Source organism: Coregonus clupeaformis, chromosome 20 (assembly GCF_020615455.1).
Source record: "Coregonus clupeaformis isolate EN_2021a chromosome 20, ASM2061545v1, whole genome shotgun sequence".
NCBI lineage: Eukaryota > Metazoa > Chordata > Actinopteri > Salmoniformes > Salmonidae > Coregonus > Coregonus clupeaformis.
This window is the reverse complement of record NC_059211.1, coordinates 29,288,137-29,306,904: the sequence shown is the minus strand read 5'-3', so window position 1 is coordinate 29,306,904 and position 18,768 is coordinate 29,288,137. Positions and strand designations below refer to the sequence as shown.

The 18,768-nt window shown below is 44.0% G+C and overlaps 1 protein-coding gene across 2 annotated transcripts in view; it reads right to left on the bottom strand.

Annotated features, from left to right (window-relative positions):
- Window positions 1–1,238: 1,238 nt before the first annotated feature.
- syde2 (synapse defective 1, Rho GTPase, homolog 2 (C. elegans)) overlaps window positions 1,239–18,768 on the bottom strand; it is a 74,608-nt gene continuing 57,078 nt past the window's right edge. For both annotated transcript variants that reach the window (XM_041840113.2, XM_041840114.2), the window contains exons 5-7: window positions 17,167–17,348; window positions 16,734–16,965; window positions 1,239–3,262 (exon numbers count right to left, since the gene is read on the bottom strand). In XM_041840113.2, the coding sequence (XP_041696047.2) occupies window positions 2,502–3,262; window positions 16,734–16,965; window positions 17,167–17,348 (1,175 nt within the window). In that variant the 3' untranslated portion in view covers window positions 1,239–2,501. The remainder of the gene's footprint in view (window positions 3,263–16,733; window positions 16,966–17,166; window positions 17,349–18,768) is intronic.

The window sequence follows — 18,768 nt, the reverse complement described above, 5'->3', positions numbered from 1 at the left end:
GACCAACTGGCGACAAAAACAGATGCCAAATATGTACAAAAAAATATAACAAAAATAACAATATCTCTCTTTCTGCAAGAACGTATTTCTATGTCATATATTTTACAGCTTAAGTTGTACCATTAGTCCAGCACGTTTAAGATGTGTACAGGTAGCTTAAGTGGGAGGAAGCAAAGCAACATAGACGGGATAGGTGACAACGTCAGGAAAACCATGCAAGCACTTCAATGGGGCAGAAGGCCGTGTGTTGTTGTGATTCTGGATGGCCAGATAGCTAGCAACAATGACAACAAGCTGCCATGTGGGCAATCGTAGGTGGCTTGTTTCAGCTTGTTTTTATCTTGTTCTTGATACCATGTCTTGTTTTGACTGATGTCAAGTCTATACTAATATGGCGAAAATTCTCTAGCTAGCTAACCAACAACTGTAACAATGTATTTGAGAGACAAGTGCTCATTGTGCAAATGTATTTGTTTTCAATAAACAGAAACAAAATATAGTTTACATGTTATCAATAGTCTAGGCCAAACCCGTCTGTTTTGCCCCATAGTTGCACATGTCGGTTTTGTTGCTAAACAACCAACCCGTCTATATAGTCTAAGACTGTTACTATCTATAGGTCAACACTACAAGGTTATGGAGAGCATTTAAATATGACTGTATGGAAATATATATAAGCTGTAAAAAATAATATATACTCCAAATACATTTATATATACATAAATATGTTAAATACTGATCATTCTGAATCCCTGGATTTCTGAAAACTTGCTTATATCTATTTAGGGTGTGGACTCACATGTCATACTAGCCAGAGCCCTCTCCACACAGTAACTCTTTCTATGAAACACCTGAACTGCTGTTCTGCAGGCAGTATGTACCATACGTAAGTCTCCCAAAGTTGACTTTTGCCTCTTTAAACACGCAGGTGATCACTGTCTGTCTAGACCAGGGCTGCCCAACCTTCTTCCTGGAGATCTACCATCCTGTGGGTTTTCAGTCCAACCCTAATTTAACACACCTGATTCTACTTATTAGCTGCTCAATAAGACATTAACTAGCTGAATCAGATATGCTAAATTAGGGTTGGACTGAAAACCTACAGGACAGTAGATCTCCAGGAATAGGGTTGAGCAGCTCTGGTCTAGATCATGGGTCTGAAAGTCATTCCATGGAGGGCCTAGTGTCTGCAGGTGTTTGGTTTTTCCTTTCAATTAAGCCCTAGACAACCAGGTGTAGGGAGTTCCTTACTAATTCATTACCTTAATTAATCAATCAAGTACAAGGGAGGAGGTTTGGGAAACCCTGGTCTAGATCATGTGGGAGGTTGGGGAAGAAGGGGTAAAAGAAAAACAGATAATGGTTTTCACCAATGTAATATTCACTTATTGATTTTTCAAATACATGACATCACATAACTTTTTTTTCTATCTCAGTTTTTTGCTTTAGATTAGCTACTCTGTTCTAGCAACTAGAGAGAAACACTTATCACCCATTATCTCCTCATTTATGTGTTTCTTCATGGTATTGGAGCAGATATATATGTGACTGTACGATACGTTTGTACTCGTACCCGAGGAGGAGGAGGGTTCAGTGGGCTAGCCCCCTCCCTCATTCTCCTCCCAGTCCATAGCCAGCTATACTGCATGTACCATATACCTAAATGACATATTCTATACACTAAAGCCTGCCTCATAAGTGCATTGTTGTACGTCATAATGTTTCGTACCTCAATAGAAAAGCTCTCCCCTGCCTTAACGTCCCACCTTCACACAATTAAGGCACCGTTTACACCCCTGGGGGTCAATGGGTTCTTCTAATAAGAAGAGAAGCAACATCAACAACAACAACAGAACATGAACGACATGTAAAAACAAGTCAACAAAAGCAAAACATTAATGAAACATCAAATAATGTCTTGTGGGTAGGTGCTAAATTAAGTGTCCAGCCAATCACGCACCAGAGTTCTAAACACCAGAGTTCTGCAGGAGCGCAAGACACGACACTGGTGCACGTGCCACTGAGTCGTCTTAACTGTGTCACCACGGCGACCCTGGGCCCAATTCCTGAACCCCAACAACTCACCATTCTCGAGCCCCTAGAATTAGTTAAGCCTTTCCCATCATTAGGGGCTGTGTGTTTGAGTCAGTAGCCTGTTGGGCTGAGTGTGTGTTGAGTCAGTAGCCTGTTGGGCTGAGTGTGTGTTGAGTCAGTAGCCTGTTGGGCTGTGTGTGTGTTTGAGTCAGTAGCCTGTTGGGCTGTGTGTGTATTTGAGTCAGTAGCCTGTTGGGCTGAATGTGTGTTTGAGTCAGTAGCCTGTTGGGCTGTGTGTGTGTTTGAGTCAGTAGCCTGTTGGGCTGTGTGTGTGTTTGAGTCAGTAGCCTGTTGGGCTGAATGTGTGTTTGAGTCAGTAGCCTGTTGGGCTGTGTGTGTGTTTGAGTCAGTAGCCTGTTGGGCTGTGTGTTTGAGTCAGTAGCCTGTTGGGCTGAGTATGTGTTGAGTCAGTAGCCAACTTTGAGATTGTTCTTGTTGAGCTCTCTCTCCAGGTTGCCTATGAGCGTGTCGATGCTCTCCTGCAGGTCTCGCAGGTTGACCCTGTTGCTGAGAACAGGGCTGATGTCCTGGATCTTCATGTAAGCCTGGTATGTGTGCTCTTTGGGGAGGTGGAGGGGCAGGATGCTCTCATCATCATCATCATCATCATCATCGTCAGCACACACTCTGTCGTCTGACGGCTGACCGCCACTGGAGACATCGCTCTCCTCCACTCTCTCCTCCTCTGCTTCTCTCTCCTCCACTCTCTCCTTCTCTGCTTCTCTCTCCTCTTCCTCCTTCTCTACAGGTCCCTCCATCACCTCATGTTCTGCTGTGGGTGGCTCTGCCTGTCCTTCCTTCTGTCCCCTGTCCAGTAATCCTTCCTGTCTCAGCTCCTCTCCCCACTCTTGCCCCCTGTCCTCTCCTTCCTGTCCCTCCTCAGTGACCTCCATATCCTCAGAAGGAACATCATCATAGTCATTCTCCTCCTGGGGCAGAGGAGGGGGGAAGTAGTGCTCTCCACAGCGGCTCCAGTCCCCGGCGTAACGGTTGCTAGGGCTGTCCAGTCGGCCCGGCCTGGGCCGCAGCACCCCGGCCATCTCTGCATCGCTCAAGTTCAGCACCTGGGGGCGCTCCTTCCTCCGACGCAGGGGTGGAGCGGCAGGCTGGTCGGCTGGGCCGGGATGCTCCAGGATGGGGGACGAGGTCTTGCCATGTGGGTCCACCACTATAAGGAGAGATGGAAAGACAGGGAGAGAGAAAGAAAGAGTTAGTTAAAGAGTAACCAGGAAGTTATTCAGTCACCAGTTAACTCCTGGTGTATGGCACAAGCTCGTCAAGCATTGCTGGTGCAAACCGATTATTCAAATCAAAAATATTATAATTTTCATTCAAGCACACTGTATACACAAGGTCCTCCTGGAGTTACAATCACAGTCTAAAGGTGGTATTTCAGACATTAACCCATGCCACGCTGCATAGACAAATGCCAAATCCACTCCAACACACTGTACTACTTCACTTCTACAGCTGTACATTTTACCTAGTCTTTAAATGTCTGTGAACTAACCCAACACACGTCCCTTCTGTGGGGTGAAGAAGGGGTAGGAGGGAATCAGATGATATGAGCATGTCTGAGCTAAGGAGAATAACAGAACACCACAACCACCACAGCCCAGTTACCTGTCTGTCTCTCTGTGTTCCTAGTATACTGTGTCCCCCACAGTACACCTTTAGATACCGCCTACAGTCAGTGGCGGTATAAAACATAACAAAACAAACAAAAAACATTTCAGAGGTAAAACTGACATGTCCACTCACTGCAACAAAAAGCAACCAGTCAAGCAGCCAGTTTACATGAAACACCTTGAAACTCGACTTTACTGTTACAGCTATTTTATGCTGAAGGAGGTAGAAAGTAAAGTACACACAGTGATACAGGAAAGCCAACAGCTGATTTTGATATCATACTGAGTGAATGCTTTCAATGAGACCCCCGTAATGCCGGCGTGTTGTGCACTTCTAACTCCTTTTAAACATTGTGTGTTTGAGCTACATACTTCTGTACCATTGGATTCGTATATTTATTTTGCATCCGTAGATACCAACCATTTGTCTGTGTGATTAACTGGGGTTGAGCTAGAGCGGTATTTGTGAGACAAGGGCGGATCCCGAAGGGGTCTGCACCGGGTCTTTTTACAAAAACATCTGTACAGTCCGAATGGTTTGAGCTAAAAACTATTAAAAGCTGAGACTCTCACGAACACAGATATGTAACATGTTTTGCTCTATGACACTCACAAGCTACACAAGAGTTGTTAGAAGGTAAGGGGTTCTTCTACATAGATCATAGGAAATCCCAGGACATAGTGTCTATAATACTGAGTTGTTAAAAGGTAAGGGGTTCTTCTACATAGAAGATCATAGGAAATCCCAGGACATCGTGTCTATAATACTGAGTTGTTAGAAGGTAAGGGGTTCTTCTACATAGATCATAGGAAATCCCAGGACATAGTGTCTATAATACTGAGTTGTTAGAAGGTAAGGGGTTCTTCTACATAGATCATAGGAAATCCCAGGACATAGTGTCTATAATACTGAGTTGTTAGAAGGTAAGGGGTTCTTCTACATAGATCATAGGAAATCCCAGGACATCGTGTCTATAATACTGAGTTGTTAGAAGGTAAGGGGTTCTTCTACATAGAAGATCATAGGAAATCCCAGGACATCGTGTCTATAATACTGAGTTGTTAGAAGGTAAGGGGTTCTTCTACATAGATCATAGGAAATCCCAGGACATAGTGTCTATAATACGGAGTTGTTAGAAGGTAAGGGGTTCTTCTACATAGATCATAGGAAATCCCAGGACATAGTGTCTATAATACTGAGTTGTTAGAAGGTAAGGGGTTCTTCTACATAGATCATAGGAAATCCCAGGACATAGTGTCTATAATACTGAGTTGTTAGAAGGTAAGGGGTTCTTCTACATAGATCATAGGAAATCCCAGGACATAGTGTCTATAATACTGAGTTGTTAGAAGGTAAGGGGTTCTTCTACATAGAAGATCATAGGAAATCCCAGGACATCGTGTCTATAATACTGAGTTGTTAGAAGGTAAGGGGTTCTTCTACATAGATCATAGGAAATCCCAGGACATAGTGTCTATAATACTGAGTTGTTAGAAGGTAAGGGGTTCTTCTACATAGATCATAGGAAATCCCAGGACATAGTGTCTATAATACTGAGTTGTTAGAAGGTAAGGGGTTCTCCTACATAGATCATAGGAAATCCCAGGACATAGTGTCTATAATACTGTAATAAGCTCACATAGTTGCTGTCTCAAACTCCAAACTCGTTGTCCTGAAAAGAAAATGGTAAAACACTTCATTGTGAGGCTAAATATAAGGACTGGACATGCAGATAAATGAAAGTCAGATAAATGAAAAGCCGATTTTTTCCAGAGTCTCGGGACCGTTAGGGATGAGAAACTGTTGATGAACAGATGATGACTGTGTTACAGCGTGTAGTAGATGTACAGTAGGAACGTTTTTATTTTCAGGGCTCAAGGAGGCATCTGCCATTGATCCAAGAATAAGCAAATAACCCCAAACCCCCTTCACCTCCACCCCTGAACTCCCCTCCACCCCATCCTGCCTGTACCACACACCCTTCTGGAAACTTCCAAATCCAGGGCTGCTCCCACTGTGCTGTCCCTGACCAGTTAAAAATATCCAGAGCCTCACACACCCCTCTCCTCTCCTCTCCTCTCCTCTCCTCTCCTCTCCTCTCCTCTCCTCTCCTCTCCTCTCCTCTCCTCTCCTCTCCTCTCCTCTCCTCTCCTCTCCTCTCCTCTCCTCTCCTCTCCTCTCCTCTCCTCTCCCCTACACTCAACCACTCTGCTATAGCGTGATCTCTCCCTGACCACCTGCTCTCTGCCCAAACACACACGCCCGCAAGCACACGTGCACACACACACAAGCATGCCCACACTCCCACACACGTACACACTCACCAGAAAAGCACAGCGGTCACCAAGGCCAATGAGTCACATACACAGACACATATCTGCCCACACACACACAGTCCATTAACACCCTCCTCCCCCATTGAAAACATAGCATGTACAGAGGCCAAACCAACTCTCCCAATCACACAACCCCAGAAACATACTCACACAACCCCAGAAACCCACTCAAACAACCCCAGAAACACACTTACACAACCCCAGAAACCCACTCACACAACCCCAGAAAAACACTCACACAACCCCAGAAACACACTCACACAACCCCAAACACACACTCCCAATAACTCCAGAAACACACTCACATAACCCCAGAAACACACTCACATAACTCCAGAAACACACTCACATAACCCCAGAAACACACTCACATAACCCCAGAAACACACTCACATAACTCCAGAAACACACTCACATAACCCCAGACACACACTCACACAACCTATGCAACAATGCAGTGGAAGGTGTGGACCTCGTGAAGAGGCTGGACATATCCCATAATGGTTGTGAAATGTTAGGGCTAAGGACTGGAATATCCTTAAATTATAGACTGGCCACATTACACTCTGAGCTGAGAAAGGGGACATAAAGGACAGGAGGTGTGTGTGTGTGTGTGTGTGTGTGTGTGTGTGTGTGTGTGTGTGTGTGTGTGTGTGTGTGTGTGTGTGTGTGTGTGTGTGTGTGTGTGTGTGAGCACAGACGTGCGTGTCTATAACCATCGGGTTGTAGACCAGTCAAGATGCTAATTTCAGGCTTGGTCAAGGTTAGAGTTACTCACTTAGGACACACCTCTAGGCAGGGGTAGCAACTAACAAGGCGCAAAAACATGGGGGTTAGATGTCCCTTACACTACGCCATAGGTGGAGAGGGTACTAAAGGTCATGCCATAGGTGGAGAGGGTACTAAAGGTCATGCCATAGGTGGAGAGGGTACTAAAGGTCATGCCATAGGTGGAGAGGGTACTAAAGGTCATGTTTTAACAAAATCGTGCAGTTTGAGGCCATGTTGCGGAAAGTGATACGAGCGCTGGAGATAGGGGTGAAGGCTAGTGGGTCTGGGCAGGAGTGATGTAGTTGATGGAGATAGGGGTGAGGGCTAGTGGGTCTGGGCAGGAGTGATGTAGTTGATGGAGATAGGGATGAAGGCTAGTGGGTCTGGGCATGAGTGATGTAGTTGGTGGAGATAGGGGTGAGGGCTAGTGGGTCTGGGCAGGAGTGATGTAGTTGATGGAGATAGGGGTGAGGGCTAGTGGGTCTGGGCAGGAGTGATGTAGTTGATGGAGATAGGGGTGAAGGCTAGTGGGTCTGGGCAGGAGTGATGTCGTTGATGGAGATAGGGGTGAAGCCTAGTGGGTCTGGGCAGGAGTGATGTAGTTGATGGAGATAGGGGTGAGGGCTAGTGGGTCTGGGCATGAGTGATGTAGTTGATGGAGATAGGGGTGAGGGCTAGTGGGTCTGGGCAGGAGTGATGTAGTTGATGGAGATAGGGGTGAAGGCTAGTGGGTCTGGGCAGGAGTGATGTAGTTGATGGAGATAGGGGTGAGGGCTAGTGGGTCTGGGCAGGAGTGATGTAGTTGATGGAGATAGGGGTGAAGGCTAGTGGGTCTGGGCAGGAGTGATGTAGTTGATGGAGATAGGGGTGAGGGCTAGTGGGTCTGGGCAGGAGTGATGTAGTTGATGGAGATAGGGGTGAAGGCTAGTGGGTTTGGGCAGGAGTGATGTAGTTGATGGAGATAGGGGTGAGGGCTAGTGGGTCTGGGCAGGAGTGATGTAGTTGATGGAGATAGGGGTGAGGGCTAGTGGGTCTGGGCAGGAGTGATGTAGTTGATGGAGATAGGGGTGAGGGCTAGTGGGTCTGGGCAGGAGTGATGTAGTTGATGGAGATAGGGGTGAGGGCTAGTGGGTCTGGACAGTAGTGATGTAGTTGATGGAGATAGGGGTGAGGGCTAGTGGGTCTGGACAGTAGTGATGTAGTTGATGGAGATAGGGGTGAGGGCTAGTGGGTCTGGGCAGGAGTGATGTAGTTGATGGAGATAGGGGTGAGGGCTAGTGGGTCTGGACAGTAGTGATGTAGTTGATGTTTGTATGATGTCGTCATTTGTATGTTGTATGTTTTGTACTGTTGATAAAATATCAAATAAAATCATATACAAATAAATAAAAGAAAGGTCACGTTTTAACACCCGTTAATAAGCAGAATGGGGTTCAATTTGGAGGGCAGGGACAGCGAGGTGAATAAAGATCAGCTGCTTGCCTTGCATGTACAGTGCATTCAGAAAGTATTCAGACCCCTTGACTTTTTCCACATTTTGTTACGTTACAGCCTCATTCTAAAATTGATTAAATACATTTTTTTCCTCATCAATCTACACACAATACCCCATAATGACAAAGTGAAAACAGGTTTTTAGAAATTTTAGCAAATGTAATACATATAAAAAAACAGAAATACCTTATTTACATAAGTATTCAGACCCTTTGCTATGAGACTCGAAATTGAGCTCATGTGCATCCTGTTTCCATTGATCATCCTTGAGATGTTTCTACAACTTGATTGGAGTCCACCTGTGGTAAATTCAATTGATTGGACATGATTTGGAAAGGCATACACCTGTCTATATCAGGTCCCACAGTTGACAGTGCATGTCAGAGCAAAAACCAAGCCATGAAGTTGAAGGAATTGTCCGTAGAGCTCCGAGACAGGATTGTGTCGAGGCACAGATCTGGGGAAGGGTACCAAAAAATGTCTGCAGCATTGAAGGTCCCCAAGAACACAATGGCCTCCATCATTGTTAAATGGAAGAAGTTTGGAACCACCATGACTCTTCCTAGAGCTGGCCGACCGGCCAAACTGAGCAATCGGGGGAAAAGGGTCTTGCTCAGGGAGGTGACCAAGAACCCGATGGTCACTCTGACAGAGCTCCAGAGTTCCTCTGTGGATATGGGAGAACCTTCCAGAAGTACAACCATCTCTGCAGCACTCCACCAATCAGGCCTTTATGGTAGAGTGGCCAGACGGAAGCCACTCCTCAGTAAAAGGCACGACAGCCCGCTTGGAGTTTGCCAAAACGCACCGAAAGGACTCTCAGACCATGAGAAACAAGATTCTCTGGTCTGATGAAACCAAGATTGAACTCTTTGGCCTGTTTTTCAGCGGCAGGGACTGGGAGACTAGGCAGGATCAAGGGAAAGATGAACGGAGCAAAGTACAGAGAGATCCTTGATGAAAACCTGCTCCAGAGCGCTCAGGACCTCAGACTGGGGTGAAGGTTCACCTGTCAACAGGACAACGACCCTAAGCACACAGCCAACACAATGCAGGAGTCGTTTCGGGACAAGTCTCTGAATGTCCTTGAGTGGCCCGGCCAGAGCCCGGACATGAACCCGATCGAACATCTCTGTCGAGACCTGAAAATAGCTGTGCAGCAACGCTCCCCATCCAACCTGACAGAGCTTGAGAGGATCTGCAGAGAAGAATGGGAGAAACTCCCCAAATACAGGTGTGCCAAGCTTGTAGCGTCATACCCAAGAAGACTCAAGGCTGTAATTGCTGCCAAAGGTGCTTCAACAAAGTACTGAGCAAAGGGTCTGAATACTTATGTAAATGTAACATTTCAGTTTTTTTTAAAATACATTTGCAAACATTTCTAAAAACCTGTTTTTGCTTTGTCATTATGGGGTATTGTGTGTAGATTTATGAAGGGAAAAAAACAATTTAATCAATTTTAGAGTAAGGCTGTAATGTAACACAATGTGGTAAACGTCAAGGGGTCTGAATACTTTCCGAATGCACTGTATAAGGGAAATCAAGCTTAAGCGATACACCATTCAGCTTACGTAAACAACACTATGAAGTTAAATCCAGTTAGTGCAGTTGGAATGTTAGTGATCTGAGGGGATCAGACAGGTTCAGCCTTATAGCCTTCTCTTTTCCATCCTCCTCAGACTTAAACAATAACATAGGCAGAACATCCATCGGCACAGGCTTTGACATCCAAACCGCCTAGCAACCCTACACTTATTCCCCTCTCTCTCTCATATCCCTCCCTATATCCCTGTACTCTACGGTGCGTATCTGTTCTCATATCACCGTGCACACAAAGAAGACAGCTGCTGAGAGCAGAACAGTTGGACAGGGAGACAAATGACCAACCATAGAGCCACAGTTGGTCCAGGGTGTCTGTCTGCATCCCAAACAGCACCCTATAGGGTATCCAGCCACTCTGCCCAGAGCGGGTGAAAACGCGCTTTGGTGATGAAATTTCACATCCTTATGTTGTAAAATAAATTTTACCAAGACAAATATGATTATTCATGTTTTGAATCGTTCAGTGTGGTCTTTCTCGAACATATCATTAACATTATATAATAAAGTCGGATTTCGTAACCTAATACATCCGATAATAAGCCCTGAGCTCTGTTGACATAGCAGTGCAGGTTTCTCGTAACATCTTTTGAGAATGTTCCATGTTGTGGTCGTCATCTTCAAAGTTGTTTCCATGGGTCACAAAAAGCAGACTTAGCATGACACGAGCTGAAATAACTGTAAAAGGCTTTGAAAATAAAAAGCTTAGTATACGCTCAGTGCTCCGTTGATATTTCACAGAGATACGATTGTTTTTGTGAGAAATCTTTGAAAAAGAACAGGAATTTCGAATTAATATGAAAAGTGTATACTAAAATATGAAAATGCTACATGCATGTCTCAAAATCGATATCCATCTTACCTCTATACTGTTTTATGTTCTGCAGATTCGAGAAGAAAGATGACGAGTTCAAAAGGAAAGTGAGCCTGTCAGGTAGCCATGTAGCTTTAATTCTTGCACAGAATCCAGCCTAGCTGACGCGAAGCAATATTCCAGATTCTTTTACCACTTTTTTTCTCTGGCCTCCATTTATTTAATCACCCTAATTCTGGCCATGCTACAAGTGTAAAAACTTCAATAACGTTTGAACGGATTATGATAGAGACAAGAAGTTTGGACCATTGGTTTTTCTAGAGAATTACAGTGCATTCTAAAAAATATTCAGACCCCTTGACTTTTTCCACATTTTGTTACATTACAGCCTTATTCTAAAATGTATTAAATTATTTATTTTTCTCATCAATCTACACACAATACCCCATAATGTCAAATTTTTGCAAATGTATTAAAAATAAAAAACAGAAATACCTTATTTGTGACTTGTTTCAGGAAACAAGGCGTATGTCACACGTCACTACTTCACAGGAGCGGCATTTGAACGTAAATATTTATTTATTTATCAAAATGCGTTTTTTGGCAGAAATGACTTCTGGAACATGTGAACTTTTATGTGCCTTAATAACAAACGTGTATTCCATCCATAAATACGAATACAATTGTTAAATTACGAGCCTAGTTGGTTTAGCCACGGAAAAAGACAGGAAACTTCCCGCTAGCCATGATTGGCTGAGATAATGGTTGGGCTGGACGTGCCGGGAGATGAGTTTGGATTGGTCTGCCATGTAGCATGCTTCTGTCTATAACGTGAGCTGTTCAGTATGTGTTGACAGTCCTTTCGACCGCACCGTTTTTGAAAGATATAACGTTAGCCATCGAGAACTACAAAAGTTTTGCTACTTTTCTCAACAATATTGATGCCCTGAATTTAGCAGGCGCTATCGACAGATCAGTTGGAAAAAGTGATGGGCTACTTTCTGCACACGCCATGGTCAGTGTTAACCAGAGTGACATGACACAACTGTCATGACTTGCCCTCATGGGTTGAGGATCAAACATGCTGGCTAGGCAAAGGTTTGAACACCCCCTTTCCTGGAGGCCAGTTTTATGACCGGTCGTAAATACCGTGCAGACTTTCTCTTCCTTGCCATGAAGTATTGGGAGAAAGGACCCCTTTGTTAACAAAGGAAGTCTTCCCGCCAAGACTCCAACATCCAAAAGTGGATAATGAAACAATATTCCTACTTAAAATAATGTGGGAAATGGTTGGTGGGGACTTAAAGAACAATCATGTCAAATTCGTTACTATGTTGTAATGTCATTAAAGACGGTGAAACAACATAACTGTATCTCTGGGGGGTACACTTCCCAGTTATGAGGTTTGCATCTAATTGTTGTATAAAACGAATGATTAAGTATAATAATACTTTTGTGAAGATCACAATGTGATTTTAGCATTCTAGATGAGATGATTGTTTTCCATATTGATTTGTTCTCAGTCAGTGGCCACGCCCAGATGAGCACAAACATGATGGAATGCCCCTTTTACCCCGAGTGCATAAAAATCTTTGTGACGAAATTCACCTCAGACCAGCAGACGTGGATGGTTGAAACGCTACAGACCAGCAGACGTGAAGAGTGAGCCAAACGTTGCAAATGGTTGAATTTCTACCAGACCGGCAAGCCCCACGGCTTAAAATGGTTGAAACGCTACAGACCAGCAGACGTGAAGCGTGAGCTAAACGTTGCACATGGTTGAATTTCTACAAGACCAGAAAACGTGAGACGTTAGTCCCCACGTTTTTAAATGGAGAAACTCAAACTCTCAACCTCTACACGAGGTGAAGAAGAAGACAATGCACTAGACCTTATCATTTCAGTCTGCAGCTGGCATGTATAGTCGTCTAGAGAACTTTCACTAAAGACACGAGAGGAGAGGACAATCCCTCTCCGACAACCGCTGGTAGATCTGAAGTATCCATTCTAACCATAAACTCTACCAAGGACATTGAGATCTCTGGTGGGCAAACCAGAGTCCTACATCATCAACTCAACTATCGAGGACATCAACACGTAAATACATGTTACATTTCTAATCCGAATTAGCGATTATTAGGTTGCATAAATATTATGATTACTGTGAGCGTAGTTTCCAAAGTAACTATGATAGTTTGAATCTCTGTCTCTCCTTTCCATTCTGACCCCTCCAATACCCAACCATTCATGCTAATGTTAGTCCAGTCCACTAGGGACCTGTTTTCATTGTATTATGTTAGTAATCAATAACCTATGTGTGTTTGTATTGTGTTATTATTTAGTTAGTTAGTAAATAAATAATTAAGCCAATTTGTGTATTGCTGATTCAACAATATGGTTAGGGTTCTTGCAGGTTCCAGGATTATGCGACGTTCAGAATGAGACTGATCATTCAGACAGGTCATTATTTAATAAGTGACTGTTATCGATATATAACATTTGTATCTTCTAAGAGTTTAATTCGGGAAATGGTAACTCGTTAAACAACTTATTCCGTGGTGCCCCAAATTCCTAATGAGTTAATTGTTACATGATTAATTGAATCGAGTGACAATTAAACATAGATAGGTGATTCGATAAATAACATTCATACATTAAAGTAAGTCACATCACGACACAACACTGGCCAAACAAGATGTAGCTACAAACAAAACGGAGTTAAATGGTTCCAGTCTGCCGTGAAGCGTTCATTTATGTATACAGGTAAGGGTCTAGCTACATTTTCAGATATACGTTTCTAATTTTGTTAGAAAGTCATTTTTATTGCAAGTTAAAGTGTACTGTTAGTTAGCTAGCAAACGTTAGCTTGCTGGCTCGCTTGCTAATGTTACGTGTATGACCTGTGTAGTAATATTATTCAAATCAGAAATTCCATTTGCCTTGCTAGTTATAGCCTAATGTTAGCTAGCTAACATTGAACCTAGTTTGTTAGCTTTAGCTACCTGCAGATTCATACTACAGATTTATACTACAGCTATGACAATGTTTGTATTGGTAGTAGTATGAGTTGGGATTATGCTGGTTCATTGTTTAGCTAGCTACATGTCTAAACAAAAGACTCCATTACGGCCGGATTATTACATCCATCAAATTAGCCATGTGTGTCTGGGGGTGATTACGACCATCTATTGTATTTCATGAACATGTGTACATGTCTAGACAATAGTGACCCATCCACTTAGCTAGATGTGGCTGAGGGGTGGTTATAGCATTTCCTTCACATGACCCATCAATTTTGACTAGTGTGTCGAGTAAGTGTAATCTAATAATGATAAAATATTTATAAAATATTTTTATCTGGACACTTTCTGTTTTTGATATTGCTACTATGCAAGTATCCACTTCACTGTACCGTTTACACCTTCTGTATCCTGTGCATGTGACAAATAAACTTTTTGATTTGATATAGCATGTGTTTACCACATGGCCTCACATGTGAATCCTTAAAGAGATGGGTGGGGCTAAGGGTGTGAACGATGCTGAATGGGTGTAGACAAAGAAGAGCTCTCCAGTAGTTCTACCAAAACATTCAAGGACCATTTTCTCAAAAGTGGGGTTACAAGTTTATCAACTTTCAAAGCAGAATTACTTTCCCATTGTTCCTCAACTGCAGTGTATGATATACCATTTTCGATTTTTTAGCTCTGAGTCTCTACTTTTATCCAATGTAAAAAACACAATTTCAAATTTTGCTACATAAGATCGAGGCGGTCGGTCACATTTCATTTACATAAGCATTCAGACCCTTTGCTATGAGATTCGAAATTGAGCTCAGGTGCATCCTATTTCCATTGATCGTCCTTGAGATGTTTCTAAAATTTGATTGGAGACCACCAGTGGTAAATTCAATTGATTGGACATGATTTGGAAAGGCACACACCTGTCTACATAAGGTCCCACAGTTGACAGTGCATGTCAGAGCAAAAACCAAGCCATGAGGTCGAAGGAATTGCCCGTAGAGCTCCATGACAGGATTGTGTCGAGGCACAGATCTGGGGAAGGGTACCAAAACATTTCTGCAGCATTGAAGGTCCCCAAGAACACAGTGGCCTCCATCATTCTTAAATGGAAGAAGCTTGGAACCACCAAGACACTTCCTAGAGCTTGCCGCCCGGCCAAACTGAGCAATCAGCGGAGAAGGGCCGTTGTCAGGGAGGTGACCAAGAACCCTAAGGTCACTGACCTCCAGAGTTCCTCTGTGGAGATCGGAGAACCTTCCAGAAGGACAACCATCTCTGCAGCACTCTACCAATCAGGCCTTTATGGTAGAGTGGCCAGACGGAAGCCACTCCTCAGTAAAAGGCACATGACAGCCCACTTGGAGTTTGCCAAAAGGCACCTAAAGACTCTCAGACCATGAGAAACAAGATTCTCTTGTCTGATGAAACCAAAATTGAACTCTTTGGCCTGAAAGCCAAGTGTCACGTCTGGAGGAAACCTGGCACCATCCCTACAGTGAAGCATGGTGGTGGCAGCATCATGCTGTGGGGATGTTTTTTAGCGGCAGGGACTGGGAGACTAGGCAGGACCGAGGGAAAGATGAACGGAGCAAAGTACAGAGAGATCCTTGATGAAAACCTGCTCCAGAGCACTCAGGACCTCAGACTGGGGCGAAGGTTCACCTTCCAACAGGACAACGACCCTAAGCATACAGCCAACACAATGCAGGAGGGGCTTCGGGACAAGTCTCTGAATGTCCTTGAGTGGCCCAGCCAGGGCCCGGACTTGAACCCGATCGAACATCTCTGGAGAGACCTGAAAATAGCTGTGCAGCAACGCTCCCCATCCAACCTGACAGAGCTTGAGAGGATCTGCAGAGAAGAATGGGAGAAAAACCCCAAATACAGGTGTGCCATGCTTGTAGCGTCATACCAAAGAAGACTCAAGGCTGTAATCGCTGCCAAAGGTGCTTCAACATAGTACTGAGTAAAGGGTCTGAATACTTATGTAAATGTGATATTTCAGTTTTTTATTTTTTATAAACTTGCAAACATTTCTAAAAACCTGTTTTTGCTTTGTCATTATGGGGTATTGTGTGTAGATTGATGAGGGAAAACACTATTTAATCAATTTTCGAATAAGGCTGTAACATAACAAAATGTGGATAAAGTCATTGGGTCTGAATACTTTCCAAATGCACTGTATCTACACAATTAACATATTATTTTACCCATTGGTCAAAATATGCGTTTTTGATTGGACACTTTACACCCTATTCCCTTTATAGTGCACTTCTTTTGACCAGGGCCCATAGGGCTCTGAACAAAATTAGTGAACTATATAGGAAATAGGGTGCCATTCTGGACGCATTCTCTGGACAGTGATTTAAATAAAAGCGGCGCTACCAACTGAGCTTGGTTTACAATAAGGCTTTGGCCCTCCCAATATGATGAAGCACTCTGTGGAGCATTTCATCTATGACGATCGAACAGATGGCAGCGAATGGCTAATTGCTGTGTGTGTGTGTCAGCCAAGCCAAACCACCAGAGATCAAAGCACCAGCCCAGCCTTTTAAAGTCATGTTTGGCACAGAACCACAGCGCTAGGAGCAATTTGCACTAGAAAGCAGTTCCACCAACATAGTGCCCTTCTAGGAAATGTCTTGTCTGATTTTGGGTGAGTGCTTTTTAAAGTCTGTACAATGTAATTAGTTGTTTATTAAGTTGTTGGCTCAGTGATTCATATTCACAGACTGCCTGATTTAAAAGCCTCATACATTCACTGCAAGAGAAATGACCTAGTAATTAACCTAGTCATTAATCAACTATAAAAGACTGCTAAATCCAGAGGTACTACATGGTCCTACAGGATGAAGTTGACTGGATATGAATTTATCCCTGTCCAAGATGGCTGCCATTATCCGCTACATTCTAGAGTTATGAAGGTTTATGACATAGGTCACTCTAGTAATATTGTATCTCTATGGTGGAGGTTACCTGGCCATAGCTGCAGAAGGTAGTGCAGCACCTCGATGTGCTTCTTAAAGTGCAGGGCACTGGCCAGCTCTTCTGAGTCGATGAAGACGCGGTTGCTATGGCAGCTGGCCTCCTGGCGTTGGCTGAGCAGCACGGGGCCGAAGCACACCGCCAGGTTCTGACACGTCATCTTGTTGACCTCGTGGTGCGACGCCACCAGCTTCAGGTGGTCCAGCAGCCTCTGCAGGGTCAACTGGGGTCACACAGACAGAGAGCATGCTGGGTCAGGGCAGGCTAACACAACTGTACTGCGCTGCCTCTGATATTTTCTTTTTTTACAGCATGGTTCCAGAAACTACGGGGGGGTTCGTAATCAGGCCAGCTCAGTACAGCTTGGTTTGGCTCAGGTATGGCTCAGTAGTTTGAAAAGCTCTTAAAAGGATATTCTCCTTACCCTCTCCACCTCTGGCAGGTTCTCCAGCAGGCTGACAGTCTGTTCCGTGTCTGCCAGGTCGTTCTCACATCCTCCTGCTCCAATACGCAGAGGCCTCTTAGCCATGGAGTCTAACACAGCCTCATACAGGTGCTTAGTGATGAGGGGGTAGGGCAACTCACGCAGGTAGTCCTTCAGCACACCTGGAGATAGGGAGGGATGGACAGACAGAGAGAGAGAGAGAGAGAGAGAGAGAGAGGGGGGAAGAGAGGAGGGAGAGAGAGACAGAGGGAGGAGAGAGAAGGAGAGCATGAGAAACCCTTTATGGAATGAACAGAATAATAAACTCTGATTATAACAACTCCGATAATGATGATGACAGCAACCAGATGTTACTTCAGAGGGCAGCAAAGATTTTCACCAGAAAGGAGACCATGAACGACACCACTGTCTGTCTGTGCCCTCTGGACCTGATTCAGCCTTGATCAGCTTGGCTTCAGACGCTTTTTCCACAGCTCAATAGAGTGAAATACAGTACCTCTTATGTACTTCACAAGACAGCTTAAATACCTGACGAATTGCTAACAATATAATCTTTATGAAGAGTCGTTATTGAGAAACCAAAGGCTTTTCTTCTCCCTTACTTTTATACAGCAGGCTGGGCCTGGCACACACTCTGCTGTCTGCCAAGGCTTTTAGGACCCATTGTTGTGGTGGGCTCTGTTCTGGGGGCGTCTAGGGCGGTGCCTGATTGGAATCGGGCGTGACATGGCAGCCTGAGAATGTGGAAGAGGGAGTGGGGGGGTCTCGGTTCTGTGATGGCGAGGACTTTTACACCTGTAACTCCCCAGCTACATTCAGCCTCCAACAGGCCCAGACAAAAGAGGCGAGCAAACATCAAACCCACACTGTCTATCTCCACTAAGCCCCCCTAAAAGTATTTTATTTTCATGAAGGGCGAGGAGAACAAATAACAGACAAATATGGAAATAAAGAAAGAAGTCTTGGCAGCGTGTCAATTCTTAGCGTTGGAATGGATTGTTATTATTATTTTATTTTTTTCTGTGCGTAACTAGCTATCGGTTTTCAGAGTAGAGCTTTGAGCTTGGCAGTCAGTGGGTCCTCAGTGACTTGGAGACAGAGACTGAGGCTGTTTCAGTTAGTAACTACTACAGGACCATTACCATATAAAGACAACTTCAGTTCAGATGCATTTATGTGACTAGATTGACAATAACAACCAGATTAAGCCACTGTAAATAGAGCTGCTTAGTCAATTAAGCATGGCATATAACCCGGGAATCAGTACACTTAATTACAGTTCTCCAGAGTATAACTACAGTATAACTACACAGGTATAAGAAGAACTTGTAAATTGTTACCCATATTTTATTTCTAACATACCTCATTACAACTCACGGTCTAGTAGTCTTCCCTAACAGCTTTATAGGGGAAATAAGAGCATGAATCAATGTTCACTTTTTAATCCTGTCCAATCCCGTTGTCCACTTAAGGAAGAGGGAGTCATTAACTCAATGCTGTCCAGTCTATTTCAGACTGCCTGGTATAATCTCTATCCATGCTACCCACTAATCCAGATAGAAACAAGCATGAAACAAAGAG